Raw genomic sequence first — 17,519 nt, 5'->3', positions numbered from 1 at the left:
ACGATAAATTATGATGTCATATACAATACTGTTGCTATCTCTATTGCTCCCATAGATAAGAGCGGGTATAGCGAATGTCGGTCTCCCTCGTCACCACCGTTTCAAACTGTCGGTTTTTCACACATTGTAAGCTGTGCTGCCATCTGTTGGATAAATCTAAAAGTTTTACATCTATACTGATTTTATTTGAAACAGATGGCGTAGTAAAGCACTCTGCTGCGCAGGAGTCACTTCTTATATTATTTTTATTATTATCACAGGCCAGTAATTGCACAAGTAGGATCAACTTTTTTTCTTTTATGAAACAAACAAAATCTAGTTGCGCCCAATTTTTAGGGTTCCGTACCCAAAGGGTGAAAACGGGACCCTATTACCATAGACGAATTATTCCTCCATGCTATTACTAAGACTTCGTTGTCTGTTCGTCTGTATGTCTCCAGGCTGTAACTCAAGAAAGGTAATAGCTAGAGAGTTGAAAATTTCACAGATTGTGTATATCTGTTGCTGCTATAACAACAAATAAATACTAAAAACAAAATAAAATTAATATTTAAGTGGGACTCCCATACAACAAAAGTTATTTTTTTGGCCTTTTTGCTAGTAATCAATAACGGCAACAGTTGGGCACTTGACATTTTTACAAAAGCCTTAGTTATATGTATACTTTAATAATTAATTATAATATTTAAATAAAATAAAAAATTAATCCCATACAAAAACACAACTCGCATATATATATATATATATATATATATATATATATATATATATATATATATATATATATATATATATATATATATATAAAACTCAAAGGTGACTGACTGACATGGTGATCTATCAACACACAGCCCAAACCACTGGACCGATCGGGCTGAAATTGGCATGCAGGTAGATATTATGACGTAGGCATCCGCTAAGAAAGGATTTTGATAAATTTCAACCCCAAGGGGTTGAAATAGGGGATGAAAGTTTGTATATAATAATACTTCTTAACGCGAGCGAAGCCGCGGGCAAAAGCTCGTTTTTCTATATAACGGTACGGAACCCTTCGTTCGCGAGTCCGACTCGCATTTGGCCGATTATTATTTACACCTATATCCGTCTAAATGTATGATTTTTTATGTTATTAATTATTATTTTAATCTCTCCGAGCGCGATCGTTAATAGATTTTTTTGTAAATAATATGTACATACATTTATTGAGTGACCCTAATAATCTAAACCTAAACATTAATATTTAGCGTTAATCGTAAAAATCTTATATTTAACACATAATAACTGATTATTGCCTAAAAAAGTAAAAAAAAAGTAAAAAAAGTATGCAATTTTATTATGTAAATGATGATGCCAGATAACAAAAAAAAAACATTTAGGATACAAAAATATTATGTTTATTGAAATATCTTAGTTACAATCCTCTGTACAAAATATGCATAAATTCTTTCACAACTATTCACAGATCAATCCATAAATTACAGACCTTAAAATATAGATGTAACTTAACAAAATTAAATCCTTACCTGAATCCTCCTAACATGTAATTCACTTTAGCAGCCAAAGCCTTTTGGACTGTGAAACAGCAATATTCCTTTGATCGTGGAAATACACAATAACTTATCTATTGTTATCGCGGCCGCATATGTGGCCGCTTGGGAGTTGAAGCAATATTGAAACTTGAACCTATGTTTTTTTTCTTGCAGTCTATAAAAGCTTTAAGTTACGTCTATATTTTAAAGATCTTATCACAACACTTCAGTCCTTCGAAACGGATTTACTGAAGAACCCCATGATTCCTTGATAATAGTAATTCATGAATACAGAGAATATTAACACAAACAAGGCAAATCCTATACCGGTGATGTACATGAACTGGCTGGCCTCTTGTGGCGTCGCCAACATTTCTTCATTACTTCTGTCGCGGTCTAGTGCATCAAACTCCGATGTATCTAAAAAAAAATTAAGATGCATAAGGCTGGAATTACACGCGCCGAGATTTCTAAAAAGTAAAGACGGATAAAGGCTAGGAGTGCACGTGTCGAATTTTTTTTAGGGAAAAGTACCATCAAGTCAAAGTACAAATGCATGTTACGTTACTAAAATTGTAGATTTGGAAATCGAATGTTCGTCGTAGTCAAATATGTAAGGATGATTATAGTTAATAATACTTTGTTGATTGTATCTTTAGGTTGATTGTTTTTACCTTGCGCTTTTGCGCAGAATCCTTATTACAGTTCTATATTTTTAAATTGCCACAGGCTTACGCGAAATTACTTTTTACGGAACAGAAATTAACAAACAAAATTATTGTCTTCAAAGAACCAATTTAACGAAAAATAAAATAATTAGCTGCACAGCTAAAATATAACAGCTATTGATATCAATGTTACAATACCTGCAGGTGTTTCCACGTCACATATAACATCTGTCTCCGTGAGCTGCAGGTCAAGCAGTTCTCGTACAGACAGTAAGGCCTCAGCGGGGGACTCTCCAGGGAAGAGGTAGTCACAGAGATAGAGAGAGCCAACTGGGACCAACACACGCCTCGGGGGCTCATTGAAGCATACCTTTTCTACAAATAATATGAAATTGTGTGATCAAAAAAATTATTTATAGGTAGATGGCGAGACTTCGTAATTTGGTTGCTTGTATTATGACAAATTTATCTGATAGATCACAACTAACATTGACTTGACATATCCAAAATACATTGGTTCACCATCTGCCTAAGAATCGATTTCTCTGGCTCTATATTATTATATACTGTATTGTCAGACATACAATATACATGTTATTATTACTTAACATCACAATGGAACAAAGAACATGGATTAAGCCTGATACAATTCATAAACAAAACATTAGGCGCATCATCATAATTGAATTGAATTGAATTGAATCATCCAAACATATGACATAATATTACATAACAAAATATAACATTAACATCAAAACAAACATTTAATAACTTGCAATGCTAAGGGCAGACAACTTTAAAAAAATCTAATACTTAAACTGCACTGCAAATTGCAACTCTATTGGGTTTGGATTAGGTGTACTTCTGTCACAAATAGTAGTGTATAGGGTCTACAGATAGTCCACATGGTTGTGATTTGTGTCCATTACACTAAAATTACTTGTGGGTTACCATTGGCACTTTGGCTACTACCAAAAAAATCATAATATTTTATTTACCTTCAGGAAGTAAATTGTCATCAATAAGTGCATCACAGTGCATGGTAAATCGAGACGCTAGTGATCTGACAATGTCCTGCTTAACTGCAGCAATAGTTTCATTGATTGTTGCTTTAGGATACATAAACACAGAGGATGAGACAACACCACTAAAGTGTATGTTACCATCACATTCGAGGTATTCAACTGTTTCGGGCATACTGTTTTCCTGCAATAAAACAATTAAAAATGATATTGTTACAAATTATGTAAAAACTTTGAGTTGTAAATAAGTAAACTAAGTTCTTTCACAGATGGTATACCAACTCAGTTATGTATAGACAGGTTTTTCAACTGTTTCTTCCAATTTATATCCTTTCGCCTTTCAAATGTAGTTACAATATTATACAATATACTTACATAAGGCACAAATAGTGATGCATGCATGGATTTTGGTGCATCCTGAGCATTCTTTGAGCTTTTGGTTTTTTTCTTTTTACTCATTTGTTCCAGCACCTCTGCTCCATCTTTCAGTTCACCATCAATGAACATGACACTAGTTTCTATTGTCTTATGGGCAGATTCCAGAATTTGCTAGAAATAAATAAAATAGCGCGTTTACACACGCGCCGCAGCGGCAGCGGCACCGCCACCGCGGCGGCCCCGCTGCATCCTTGTATTTCTTTTGGGCCCTTTTCACACGGCGCGGCGGCGAGCGGTGCCGCAGTTTTCAATAAACATACGAGACTAGTCGGACCTAGCCTAAAAACGCTGCCGCTGCGGCGCCGTGTGTAAACAGCCTTACAGTAACCAAGTAGTACAAAGATGTGTATTGAAATTAATTAAAAATACCTCAAAACGCAACCTATGAAATATAAATATAAGAATAATACATGTAAATCTTTATATATAAAACTCAAAGGTGACTGACTGACATGGTGATCTATCAACGCACAGCCCAAACCACTTGATGGATTGGGCTGAAATTTTGCATGCAGGTAGATGTTATGACGTAACTTTGATAAATTCCAACCCCAAGGGGTTAAAATAGGGGATGAAAGTTTGTATATAATAATACTTCTTAACGCGAGCGAAGCCGCGGGCAAAAGCTCGTAAAATATAATATAATAAATAACTAATAATTATATCAATAATAGCTACAAACTTTTGTTTTTTATTACCTGAAACTGTTGCTTGACTGATATACCCTTTTGTTTTACAATGACCGGGTAAACTTCATCAAAATCATAATAGCAATCAATTCTCTGCCATTGCTGTGGTTTTGATAGGAACTTCCATTCTACTGGTTTTATGATTGTCTTCGGAGCACCCACTTCGAGACTTTTGCAAGTCAACACTTTTGTACTTGTAGACATGTGGAGAACTAGCCTCTCGTTTGAATGGGAATAGTTACCATACATGTATTGGTTGGAGCTCAACACTTTGTGTGTGTAGTTTAGAATAGTTTTAGCTTTACTGAAAGATGTGGGATCCTCAAAGATGTCACCCTCACTTACAATAAATATACCTGGAAAATAAGGAAATATTTGTATATCAACAGTTACCAAAGGAAACAATAGAAAAACTTTACAGTAAAAATGTGTTTTTATTTGTACTAGATCTTCGGGGTCAAAAACTATTCCATCGCCTTTTCCAGGACTAAAAGCATCTCCATAGTTATTTATATTGGTTCAGTGTTTTAAGTAGCAGACGGACACACTTTAGCATTAATAATATTACAAACATACTAGTAGGAATGGTGTCTATTTCTTAACTCTATATAAAATTTTTTTAAATGTTATGTTAGAATACTAACCCATAACAAACATCCCTCCTGGTAGCATTCTCGTGACATGTTTGGCGTGGTCTGCCACCCAGGCTTCCGACACACCCGACAGGTTTTTAATTGGAGTCTTCTCTGACGTGTAACTCTGCTCTGAGTCTGTGTCTGATTTTTCTTCTGGCGTTCGGGCCAGGTGGATTACATTCTCACGAGCCTCTGTAATCTGTTTCATATATTATTAAATAAATTAAACTACTTAAGTTAAGTACTTAAAAGTTTAATTAAATCACTCACCTGACCCAGTATCAAGCCCGATACGAAACTCTCTCGGCTAGCATATTGCTCTAAATATTGCAGACAATATTCGGGAGAATAAACTGTTCTGACCATGGTTGAAACCGTAAATTAAAATGGTATATCATATAGAATTATCACACGTCCTAGGATATCTATCTTAGTTTTTATGAAGTCAAATTAATTCGGTAAAATAAGATAATTCCGATTTCCGATCACCATCGCCTAAAATTTTATAAACAATTGCTTGACAGCTGACATTGACAGACTGTCAGATATGTCACATGTTGAGTTGTCTATTACGCCTTCCTCTTGAATTAATTCGTATATTAAAATTTGGCCAGCAACTTTTGACCTTGGGCGTCTGTTCTTGGGTAGGCCCCCAAACTATTATTATCGGACCAAAATATATCGGACCTATAAAAGAATGACGCTGTGTACAAAAATCGGCTAAATGCGACTCGAACTCGTGCACAAGGTCTCCATACGGTTATAGAACAAAAATAGGCAATTATTAGGCAAAAGAGCCTTCATTATTAATATAATTTATATTATTTTAATTTAATTATTATTAAACTACCTTATTTCAATTATAGTTAATTGACAATTTTATGAATATTTGTGCCTGCCTGAAAAAACATGTTTGTTGTATGGGAGCCCCCTATATATTATGTATATATAGTTAATAATTTTATTTTGCTATTTGTTGTTATAGCAGCAACAGTAATAAACTGTTAGTGCTTTCAGTCTAGAGGTCTAGACTCTAGTTATCGCGGTTTATAACAGCCCAGAGACACGTCACAGACAGATAACGAAAGTAAAAGGGTCCGGACTCCCGTTTTTACCTTTTCATATTGGTAAGCGTTGAGTATAATCCATAAAGTTAATATAATATTAATAGGCATATTAACTTTATGGTATAATCCAGCGGTAGGCAACAGGCGGACCGCGGCACGTATGCGGACCGCGAAAGGTCGAATCTCGGACCGCGAAATATTGTAATGTATTTTAAACCAAGTACCAATTAATACATAGACAAGGTACACGTTATACCTTTATTAATTAAAATAATATTATTAAGCTACATAGGACAATTTATTAATTAAAATAATATTAGACAATTTATTAATTAAAATAATATTATTAAGCTACATAGGACAAGTGTGTTTTTTTCTAGACCTCGTAAAAAAATTCCAACAGTATCTGGATCCCACCTAAAAGTACTTGCCGACCCCTGGTATAATCTAATAACTTAATAAGTAATAACACATAGTCCGTCAAAAAAGAGACGGCATTAATAGAGTCGCCACTTGTTTCCGGTGTGGCCTCTTATGGCCACACTGCACTGTATCCAGTCACTATTCACGGCTTCAAAGTTTTAAAATAAAAGACGAATGTAATTTTAAACACTTTATTGCTGTATATTTTATAGTTATTAGAAATACAAATATACTAAACAGATATTGCAAGTCTAATATAGTTGTTATCACTTTAGTTCTTAAAACATTACTCAATAGTTTGTGTTATGTGTAAAATTACTAAGAGCATATTCGGCTAGACAAGAAAAATTTACTCATGTTAGAATAAGTTTAACGTCCTACTTATCAAACATGAGAATGTAAATTACTTTATCTTTCCAAAAGCAGCTTAATAATCTTTAAATTACATAGTATTTTTCCTCCTCAATAATAAGTGCAATCCGCATGGCTGTTAGAACTGTTCAGTTGAATTTGCATTTCGAGAAATCCATTTCGGGATGTTGTTCCATAAACCTGAAAAAAAAAAACTTATTAATACAACGTAATTCCAAGCGGGATATACTTAGTAATTTGTGTCACTGACCTATAGTGAATTTTTATTACAAGACTGTCGAAATACAGTACGGTATCTGCCTGATAAAATTGGACATGTCACGTGACCTACGATAGCTCATCAGTCATCAGTCATCACCAATGACCATGGATCATAAAGACAGGTTTTTTTATAAAATAAGGGGGCAAACGAGCAAACGGGTCACCTGATGGAAAGCAACTACCGTCGCCCATGGACACTCGCAACATCAGAAAAGCTGCAGGTGCGTTGCCGGCTTTACCGGCTTCACATGCATGATGGCAATCGTGGTGATCCCATGATTCATGGCCTAACTTCGGTGTGTAAGGATTATAATAATTGTCTAGTAGTCGGCATATTCGTAAATCGTACCGAACCACCGTCATCTAGCCATTCATTAGGCATCCTAGGCCCTGATTAACAATGCATAATTCGACTCGGATTCGGAAACTTCATCGCGCGACATCCAATAAACGCTCGCCCCGCTAGGCATTGACCAATGACCGCACGGTAAAGTTTCCGAATCCGTGTCGAACGGGAATCGTGAATCGCAATGTGTATTAATTATTAAATATGTGTATGATATAATAAAAATCTTAAATATATGTACTGGTATTATGTATAGTATATTAAGAAATTTAAGAAAACCCCCGCCAAACAACTTTAAAAAGTAATGAAATAATATATTTTACTGACTTTAAGTTTAAATAATTCTTAAGTGTAAAGTGATATTTTAGTCCATAATTGTTGTCACGGTGTGTCGGGGGACCGCCAACAGTGTATTTTGCATTTTGTATCGCCATGTCACTGATTGTCTCGATTCGGTTCGCTGTGAACTGACCCTTAAACTATGATGTTATGTGAAATCAAACATCTACATTAGCGGTCCCCCGACACACCTTGACAACAATTATGGACTAAAATATCACTTTACACTTAGGAATTATTTAAACTTAAAGTCAGTAAAATATATTATTTCATTACTTTTTAAAGTTGTTTGGCGGGGGTTTTCTTAAATTCCTTAATTTAATTTTATTTCATGCTTTTTAAACTTGTGTTAGTTATAGTGCAGAATAATTCCTATCAACAGGATCATATTAATGAATACCATCTGGGAATGTCCTTTTGGATGAGGCCGTCAATATGAGCCCAAACATGAAACCTCCACTTTGGGTTCATATGGAGCTCGGCTCCTATAGAATCCAGGTGATGCTGCAGCAGCAGCATGCAAAAATTTATTGGTTATCTACGTCTTACTAGTTGTCGCAATTCAAATGAGCCCAAACACAAAACCGTTGCTCTGAGTTGGTGAGGAGTTGGGTATCCTATTGATTACCAGGTGACGCTGCAGCACCAGGTCAACTTTCCATTAATGTGTAAATATTCATAAATGTCACGAACTAGAATGCAATAAAGCCCACCAAACGACTGCAAGTTGCTAATCGGCCCTTCACGAACCGGATGAACCGCGATTTTTCAGCACGGAGCAGGCTGATGATGATGAACTATAACTATGAACTAGAACACTCTCAATGAAGTCAGCTTTCAAACAAAAAAAACTAGATCAAAATCGGTCCACCCGTTTGGGTGCTACGATGCCACAGACAGACAGACAGACAGACAGACACGTCAAACTTATAACACCCCTCTTTTTTGTCGGGGGTTAAAAAGGATTAAATATATTATATTTCCGTTGTCTGGTACCTGTAAAACAAGTCCTTCAGGTACTTAGTACGGGGCCAGACTGACGTGGTGTGAAGCGTCCATAGATATTATTATTATTATAGAGAGGTGGACGCGTAACTTACTTCTTCAATACATCTTGTTTCTTCTGTTCATCGCTGGTGGGGAGTCCCATTTCTTTCTGCCTCTGGTCGTACATCATCTTCTCTACAAGTCCGCGTGTTTCGCCGTCCAAGTCTGACAGTTTAGAAGGTTCTGGAAGAGAAAAACTTTAAGTTACCTAAAATAAACACACTACATAACTCAAATTACATTGAGTCTCGGACACCACGGAAAGTGTAAACTATTCCTCGACAAAAAGTTGTATGTTCTGTTTCATTAAATACTACGGTTAAAAAGAATACTATGCGACCTGTCATTTTCAAAATGTAGTATTTGTATAAAATAATAATTACCATTTGCCTTTGGTACACCCATTTATTTTTGAATAATATAATTTACAGTAAAATATATTGCGTTAAGCAACTGCATTACCTTAGCTCATTTTAGGTTAACGATTATGTAATAAATTGATGATAATAATAATTTAGAAATACACTAATGTGCATGCATAAATGTACAGAAACAATGCGCCTGAGGGCTGAATCCATACTTACTAATATTATAAATAGGAAAGTGTGACTATGTGTCTATCTGTTACCTAAGTGTAGTCCGAGTAAAGCTAAAATATCAGTAGAATAATTATTATCCTAATAATAATATAATATTTGCAGTTTAAAATATTTATTATGTTGCCAAATAAAACGAAGCTTCATCGCTAGTGTCTTGGCCTTTTGATAAAACAAGGAAAACCTTAGATGTGGCGGACAAACTAACATGATTAGGTACCTACTTACTAATTTAATCTTTAATCGACCAAGGATAAGAAAAGGTATGTTAAAAAAAATAAAAAGAATGTAAAAATCAATGCAAGCAACGTTTTGTCTATAGGCATGGTTTTCCTAAATTGTCATTTGTTGGAGGAAATTGCAGATGAGTCTTGGACGGTCTTGGCTCACATTGAAATAAAATTTCTTTGATTTTTTACAATAATTTGTTAATTGCGAAAAAAAATGAAACCGAAAATTCCGTTAAATTAAATTTCTCCAAAAGGCAAGCGCGCCCATTGATAAACTAGATAGCTAGATTTTTCCAAGCTAAAACATTTTAAGTAATAAACTTACAATCGATTTCAAGAACTCGATTTTATACAAATAAGATCGTCTGGTATATAAGTTTCTAGAAACTGATGTATTATATTAACGACCGAAATACTTTGATCTTCGCTGGTAGCCGTCGACATTGACCTTACGTAACTTTCTTGCGTCGTGAGATATTTTAATAAATAATATTCTTAAAATTTAGTTTGTTATTATTTGTACCTTTAAGTAAATGAGTGTAGGTACTCACTCATTTACTTTGGTGGAAGTTTATTTCGCGGAATATTGCTAAAAATAATAACAAACTAAATTTTAAGCTATAGATTTCCGCAAAGTAACGCCATTAACTAATAATATTCTTGTCCAATAACTCTATATTATGAAGATGTCGCTATAAAATCGAGAATTCCAATAATACCCGAATTTGTTATAATTACACATTTTATAGTTATAACTTTATAAGATACTCATAATGTTACACATATTTTTTTACTCAGTCTTTCATTAAAGGAGATTGATAATTTTAGTAGAGATGATGATCCAAAAATAGTTTTTGATTACTTTTATTACACCGTGTAGAATTGGAAAAATCTTTGAAAGAATAACTCCTCTTCAATTACATACCTGGATTTATTTTCTTTGTGGAGATCTGTGGATCTGTCGTTACCAATCTGCTCCACCAGTTCATTTGGTTCACCTGAAAAAGACATCAAGTTTTACATTACTTTTGTAGATGACCGAACAGCGCAATATTCTGAATCGCGCAACTAAATCTGGATTTCAACATCTGGAATGTCTACAGTCGGCTTCAACCTGGCCGAGCATACCACCTTGCTCGGATGATCTTCTTTTGCGATTTTCACGGTGTTTCTACACATTGAAGAAGTCATCCAGTGCTTCAACAAAAGTCTCATTTTTGTGTAAAAATATTCATAATTTAAACAATAAATACAATATTATGTTTTGGGCTACCAAACAGCCGGCCTTCATGTCAGACAGAGGTCGCGGCGTTAGGCGACTTCGATTAATATGTACATAATACACAGGTATTCATTAATTTAATATTCAGATACTTCTCAATATTGAGTGTATCATATATTTTAAGTTTTTATTATATTAAGATTTTATGCTTAAGGATAAACAGAAGAAAAACATTGTCTTCGTGCGATATTATGTCAATCAGACTTATACTGTTACTAAAAAGTTTTCAGACTCTTGAATATTGAGACTAGAGTTTTAGACTTTACAAGTAAATGCATCAATTTTACTAGCGTAAGCGCTAGTTTCATGTGTAATAAATAATTTGTTACTTTGGCCCTGTGAATCCAGTTAACTTAAAGTAAAACCTTGTGTTCAAATATTATGCCCTTTCTTTTAAACTTACGAGGAACAAGAGAAATAAGAACTGTATAACCTGTGTAGGCTAGGCTAGCTTCAACCCAGACAGAGTCAAAAAATCATACTACTTAATATATTATACTAATATTATAATATTATAAATGCGAAAGTGTGTCTGTCTGTCTGTCTGTTACCTCTTCACGCTCAAACCGCTAAACCGATTTTGCTGGGCATGGAGACACTTTGAATCCCGGGAAAGGACATAGGATAATTTTTATCCCGAAAAAATGTACGGTTCTCGCGCGATAAACGAATTTTGGCGCAACGGAGTTGCGGGCGTCATCTAGTAGTTTCTATATCTCTAACAATTTACATTTTCCAGTCAACATTTTCTTACCTTCTCCAAGTTGATGAGTATATTCCTTCCATCTTGCAGCACCCACGTGGACTCCTCAATCTTGACATCGGCGTCCAGTTCCCCATCGATGATGAAAGGTTGACCTTTGATGCCGACTTTGAGGTGTCGCTTGTTGATGATTATCGTAAGGTCACGCGGGCGCAGCGTCTGACGTAGGGGTACACGCAACTGTAACAAATATTACATTATCCTTTTACATGTGAAATAATGCTTATCCCTGAAGAGTTTGTGCCGGAGAACAGATTTTTAAGATAAAGCTCCCGTGTTATTTCACCTTCCGCGTATGAATTTAGAAAGGTTTTGTATCACAACTTCACAAGTTTGATCAAATAATTATCTTTACGATTTCTTTTACTGAGAATTTATCTCAAATGAAAAAATACAACTCCAAATCAAATCCAAAAGTTTCAAGTATCAAGAAAATAGCGAGGAGAGAAATGAAAATACATCGAATTTAAACAACTCGGGACATGTTACAAGGAAAACAGTGAGGTGGACTTCAATGTTTGCACACGTTTAGAATGGTAATGGTACAATTTTACTACTACCAGGTAAAAGCCTTACTACGCCTAAATAAAACAGAAAAATAAACTGAAGGTTCTATAAAGATAACGACATGACACTTCTGCCTTCTGGATGCTTAGATGTGGTAGAACTAACTTGACTCTTGAGTTTAATGGAACCAATCAATAAGTTTAAATATACATTATCATCACATATAAAGTCTAAGTCAGGATTTAAAAGTAATCAATAAAGTTTAAATAGAATAGAACTTTATCTACAGGGTGTAACAAAACTCTGTGGCGAGTCACGAGTTTCCCCATACAAAAGTGAGAAAAAATTTGGTCTTTCAGCGCTGCTACTTTCACAGTGAACTCTCTATAAGGAACACAATATACACATCCTAAGTATTATCACTTAGTTTTGTTACACCTTGTAGAAAAAACGAAATTCAATTACCACCCTTAATTAATTAACAATACCTTCTTAGTAACTTATTATACAAATCCACGTCATCAAACCGCAGAAAGCGACACTAATCAAAGAAAATATACCTTTTAAGGAAGCAGAACTCTTGCATTAATTTCAATATTCATTTGATCAGTACAATCCCTTTCAAAGACGACTGTTATGACGTCAGTTCTGTACTTTGTTTTACACCCTGCTTAAATACTACTTTTCCGGTTACTTAACTTTGTTTATTTAATACGTCACAATGTTTTGACAACAGTATAGGTCTATAACGCAAATGTACACAGTCAACGGCGGACCTTTCACTTCTTACTGTGTTTTGATTTTATTAACTTTAATTAGGCATGAGGGCAGCGAAAGATTTTCCTATAAGGAGTCATTATTATTTATGATTAATTAGTGGATTAATTAACAACAATTGTAAGTAATTTATTAGAATATAATGTGCTCTATTATGGATATCATTATTTTTGTAGCGTAACAAAAACTTGAAGATATTTTTTAATTGCTTCGATTTTATGGTTGCGTTTTAGAAAAAGGTTCTTGAACTACAAAAAGTTAATATCTACATATTTAATTCTGGTTTGTTTTATGTAATAGAACAGGAAATATGCGTCATAATATGCCATATCCTTATCGAGTTCATTAAAACTTTTTAAAAATATAAAGTTATTACATAAATGTTTTATCTCGGATTTTTATTGATTTCGCAATCATTTCAAGCAATAGATTAAAAATCAGAATGTTAAATAGCTACTAGCTATACACAAGCTGTCCAGAGTCTATCTGGTTAATATCAATCTAGAGTTGCAGACCAACCAGACTTTGGAGGCACTGTTGCAAGTTACCGCCCCATAAATTGTAAAGCATCGAAAGTTGCCACTTTATCCGATCAGTCTACCCGTTTACCATTATTTCTTTCTCGAGGACCTTTGCACAAAATCAGCTACGAACCCAATAAGATGTGGTGTGTCTTTATAATCATGTCATTTGCAGGTCTAAAAATGGTTTTAAACCGTCTTAATGCTCCGTCTTTGATTGTCATACATCCGTGATTTAATTACATCCTTGATTAAGCGTATAAACGTTGCAATCGTTCAATCGAATTAAAATGCCCCATTTGCATTATGTATCGAGTTTATTAGCATACCCACTTGTTGCTAGGCACAAAGACTGATCTGCTGACTGTCCTAGGTCTGTGACGTCATAGATCATAATGACATGCACAGAATACGGAATGATCGAGTTTGAGACAACGCACATTATGTTTCACAAGACAAGACGCTCGGCCACGGGGCGCGACCTCGCATTCCTGGCAAGGACGATTGATGTACACTTTAATTTATAGACTCAACCGGATCGACGTTTATATAAAAACAAAATATATACGACTACAATAACGAGACACGTGCACGCCGATTCTACTAGGTAGGACCGTGCAGCTGGGACATCTAACAGAACTTATCCGCGTAAGGCCTAATTCGTCAAATGCATTCGCAGTATTTGCAGATTTTTAAAAATCGGGACCAAAACTTGATTGAAGTTAGTAAAATATGGACCTCAATCTTGAGAAGCCTAATTTCTTTTTAAGGCTTTTGGTATATACTGCGTAATGTCTATCAGATTCACTGATGCCGGACCTCTATCGCTTGCGAAACAGCGCTCTTTTCCATCTAGGTCCTAGACATTTTAGAACTGCGTAGGATGTTAAAATTATATAATTACTATTTCACTGATTCTGTCACAAAATGTGATGTAAAGGTTTGACCTACTGGTAAGGCCTACATATACAAAACGCTTCCAGACGCCTCTGCCTTTTCGATTAGCCGTAGAAGGAAGCGATGCTGTTTCAATATGAATATCATAAAATATATAACGAGCTTTTGCACGCGGCTTCGCTCGCGTTAAGAAGTATTATTATATACAAACTTTCATCCTCTATTTTAACCCCTTGGGGTTGGAATTTATCAAAATACTTTCTTAGCGGATGCCTACGTCATAACATCTACTTGCATGCAAAATTTCAGTCCGATCCGTCCAGCGTTGATAGATCACCATGTCAGTCAGTCACCTTTAAGTTTTATATATAAAGATTAAAATTATTATTTATTATGCAAAATACCCGTTAGCGAGGTAAAGACAATTTTCTAGACTATAGACAGCTCAATGGTAGAGATATCATGGCTATGAGCTATCACAAGAAACATTTCTCAGGGCACTATGATTGTTCCACAGTCCACACGTAACAACCTCGCCCTTTAATTATAGTCACTAACCAGAGGTACTACAATCCCCACGCAAATTGTACACGATTAAAGTAATGAATAATAACAGCAAATCCTTTACACGTCAATAAATAGGCCTTCCAAGGAAACGGATCAAGAAATCGTGATTAATATTGGGCAATAAGTAATAACTATAGACTGTAAAATTTTTAGTAATGTATCTTCAGAAAATAAAATAACGTCATACAATTTAGGATTTACAGGACTAGCACGAACTCGAGACGCTAACGTGGAAACCGAACGAGTAAGGAACTTAAAATGTTAGCAAGAAATTCGTGACCCAAATGAAATGTAAGCAATAAAATGAAACATGAAACTTCCAAGCGATTGAACAATGAGAAACGGACAATCGTTTACAGGTTTTTAAAACAAAGTTCTTGACATTTGAAACGATCAATCAAAGAACAAAAGTAAAGTTACGCAAAGATAAAGCTCGCAGTATCAGTGGCCGAGTCACGTAGCCCACATAAGGACAAGACACTGCACTTTGGTCAATAAACTTAAATAGATAAACCAAAGATTCGTGACCTCAGCTTACAATCCATGTTTAAGCTGGTTAACAAATCGGATAGGGCCACGAACTTATGGCGGATTAAAGCTGATTAAAGCCTTGTACGATGTGTCCTACGAACAATAGTAAGAACACACTAAAGTCTGCTAATGTTTATTAAAAAGCACTTCTTGATATAAGGTAAAATTGGGATCATTGTCAACCCTCTTCACGTTAAGGTCGATAGATGGCTGTTAAAACAAATTACCAACTTTATTTAAAACTTTTGTTTTACCTTGTAGTGTCCGTTATAACTGCAATCAACAGTATGACAATGATTAAGACTAAGTATAGAACACAAATATTTAAAAGGAAAATCTTTAAAATTGCTGTGAGAGAGGGCATAGAACAGGTTATTATGACAGAAGGGTACAACCATATTGTAAAACGGTTTCCCAATTTTCAGAATGTCATCAATTTAGATGTAAGATCAGCGGATTAGCAGTTACGAAATTACACAAAGCAACCGGTAATTCTATTCCAATCAGTTAGAGCCGAGCGTGCGACTGAGAAATTAAGCAAACCTTCAATCTTTTGTTGTTTTAACGTATCGCTTTTTAAGAACCTTGCTGTAACCGCGCTCAATAGCGTTATGTTATAATACCTTCGCACGATTATTTTCTTATTAGGGACAAGCACTATATAATTATGGGTTACGTCTGCGGATTAATAACAACTTAATAAGAATTAAACATATCATTTCAATGACTGTAGGCGTGAGTTCCTCTAAATACATATAATAATTTCGACGAATAATGTCAGGCATTAAATTCAAATAAAATTAATGAAATAATAATGTTAATGTTGTTACAACCACATAATAAATGTTTCATAGAATAGAAGTCGTTGTTTCGGAGAAAAATCCTAGGATTTTTTTTTTGCCAGGACGACGGCGGTAACTCTAGCTAACAAAGATAGATTAGAATATTATGAATTTTCTGAATATCAAAGTTTTTTGTATTAATTTACAAATTTGTACTTGGGAGAGCCATGCTTCGGCACGGATGGACCGGCTCGACTGGAGAAATACCACTTTCTCACAGAAAACCAGCGTGAAACAGCGCTTGCGCTGTGTTTCGCCGAGTGAGTGAGTTTACCGGAGCCCTAATCCCCTACCCTATTCCGTTCCCTACATTATTCCCTCTTAAAAGGCCGGCAACGCACCTGCAGCTCTTCTGATGCTGCGAGTGTCCATGGGCAACGGAAGTTGCTTTCCATCAGGTGACCCGTATGCTCGTTTGCCCCCTTATTTCATAAAATAAAAAAAAATACAAATCGCATGCGGATAAACGTTCATACGTCAGTAAAGTTGTGTGGGGTACAGTTCCTATTACAAATTACACAAAACAAAAAATACGAGTCATATAGACATCAAACCACAAAAAAGTATGATAAAGTTGATGCAATCTCGACTTTTTGCTTTCCACAAAAAGATGTTCAATTAAGAGGAACCTATGTCATACATAATTGACATGGCAAAAAATTGGGCTGTTAGACACAAGTTTTAGGGAAAAAATTCAATTAAAGTTCAAGTAGAGTTCAATGTCGGTAATGGTGTTTTTGTGAGGAACTTTAAAGAAAGTCCTTGAACGCAAATAGACATGAGTGTTGCCCTAGGATCGGGTAGTTAAATTTAAAATTTACCAGCAATTTTAGGTAAATATAATATATAAATATATAATTGGAATCTCGGAATCGGCTCCAACGATTTTCATGAAATTAAGTATACAGGGTGTTTCGGGGCCGATAAATAATTCTAGCTAGGAATAATTTTTAGAAAATGTCATTTTATTCGTGTTTTATCGAATACCGAGCAAGGCTTGGTCAAATATCTGCTCTAGTATAAATACGGAAAGAAATATGCCTACACTTTTAGTAGCCACGAAGAAGTATTTGCATTTTCTTTATGTAATTTTATGTTGGTCTTGTATGCACCGTAGTGTATCACAAGGAAAATCCTTGACCCTATTCCTTTTATGTAAGCAATATCAAA

At 35.0% G+C, this 17,519-nt stretch overlaps 2 protein-coding genes across 3 annotated transcripts in view; both read right to left on the bottom strand.

Annotated features, from left to right (window-relative positions):
* Positions 1 to 1,659: 1,659 nt before the first annotated feature.
* LOC121731247 (protein odr-4 homolog) lies at positions 1,660 to 5,494 on the bottom strand. Its single transcript, XM_042120603.1, has 7 exons — positions 5,252 to 5,494; positions 4,991 to 5,180; positions 4,356 to 4,702; positions 3,595 to 3,768; positions 3,196 to 3,403; positions 2,396 to 2,572; positions 1,660 to 1,949 (listed from the first exon to the last, which is right to left on the bottom strand). The coding sequence occupies exons 1-7, from the start codon at positions 5,345 to 5,347 to the stop codon at positions 1,756 to 1,758; spliced, it is 1,386 nt and encodes a 461-aa protein (XP_041976537.1). The 5' UTR covers positions 5,348 to 5,494; the 3' UTR covers positions 1,660 to 1,755.
* Positions 5,495 to 6,648: 1,154 nt separating this feature from the next.
* The window catches only part of LOC121731067 (nuclear migration protein nudC), a 46,835-nt gene continuing 35,964 nt past the window's right edge, over positions 6,649 to 17,519 (bottom strand). For both annotated transcript variants that reach the window (XM_042120388.1, XM_042120389.1), the window contains exons 5-8: positions 11,699 to 11,887; positions 10,588 to 10,660; positions 8,890 to 9,019; positions 6,649 to 7,023 (exon numbers count right to left, since the gene is read on the bottom strand). In XM_042120388.1, coding sequence (XP_041976322.1) covers positions 6,972 to 7,023; positions 8,890 to 9,019; positions 10,588 to 10,660; positions 11,699 to 11,887 — 444 coding nt within the window. In that variant the 3' untranslated portion in view covers positions 6,649 to 6,971. The remainder of the gene's footprint in view (positions 7,024 to 8,889; positions 9,020 to 10,587; positions 10,661 to 11,698; positions 11,888 to 17,519) is intronic.

The sequence above is a fragment of the Aricia agestis genome, chromosome 10 (genome assembly GCF_905147365.1).
Source record: "Aricia agestis chromosome 10, ilAriAges1.1, whole genome shotgun sequence".
Classification (NCBI taxonomy): domain Eukaryota; kingdom Metazoa; phylum Arthropoda; class Insecta; order Lepidoptera; family Lycaenidae; genus Aricia; species Aricia agestis.
This window is presented reverse-complemented; position numbering and strand designations above follow the sequence as displayed.

Bases quoted from the DNA above. Each gene is read 5' to 3' on its own strand.
- LOC121731247 (XM_042120603.1), bottom strand. From the start codon at position 5,347: ATGGTCAGAACAGTTTATTCTCCCGAATATTGTCTGCAATATTTAGAG. The intron at 3,769-4,355 runs GTAATAAAAAAC...ATTTATTTCTAG, and splicing joins CAGTCAAGCAACAGTTTCAG to CAAATTCTGGAATCTGCCCA. The intron at 2,573-3,195 runs GTAAATAAAATA...TATTATTTGTAG, and splicing joins TGACAATTTACTTCCTGAAG to AAAAGGTATGCTTCAATGAG.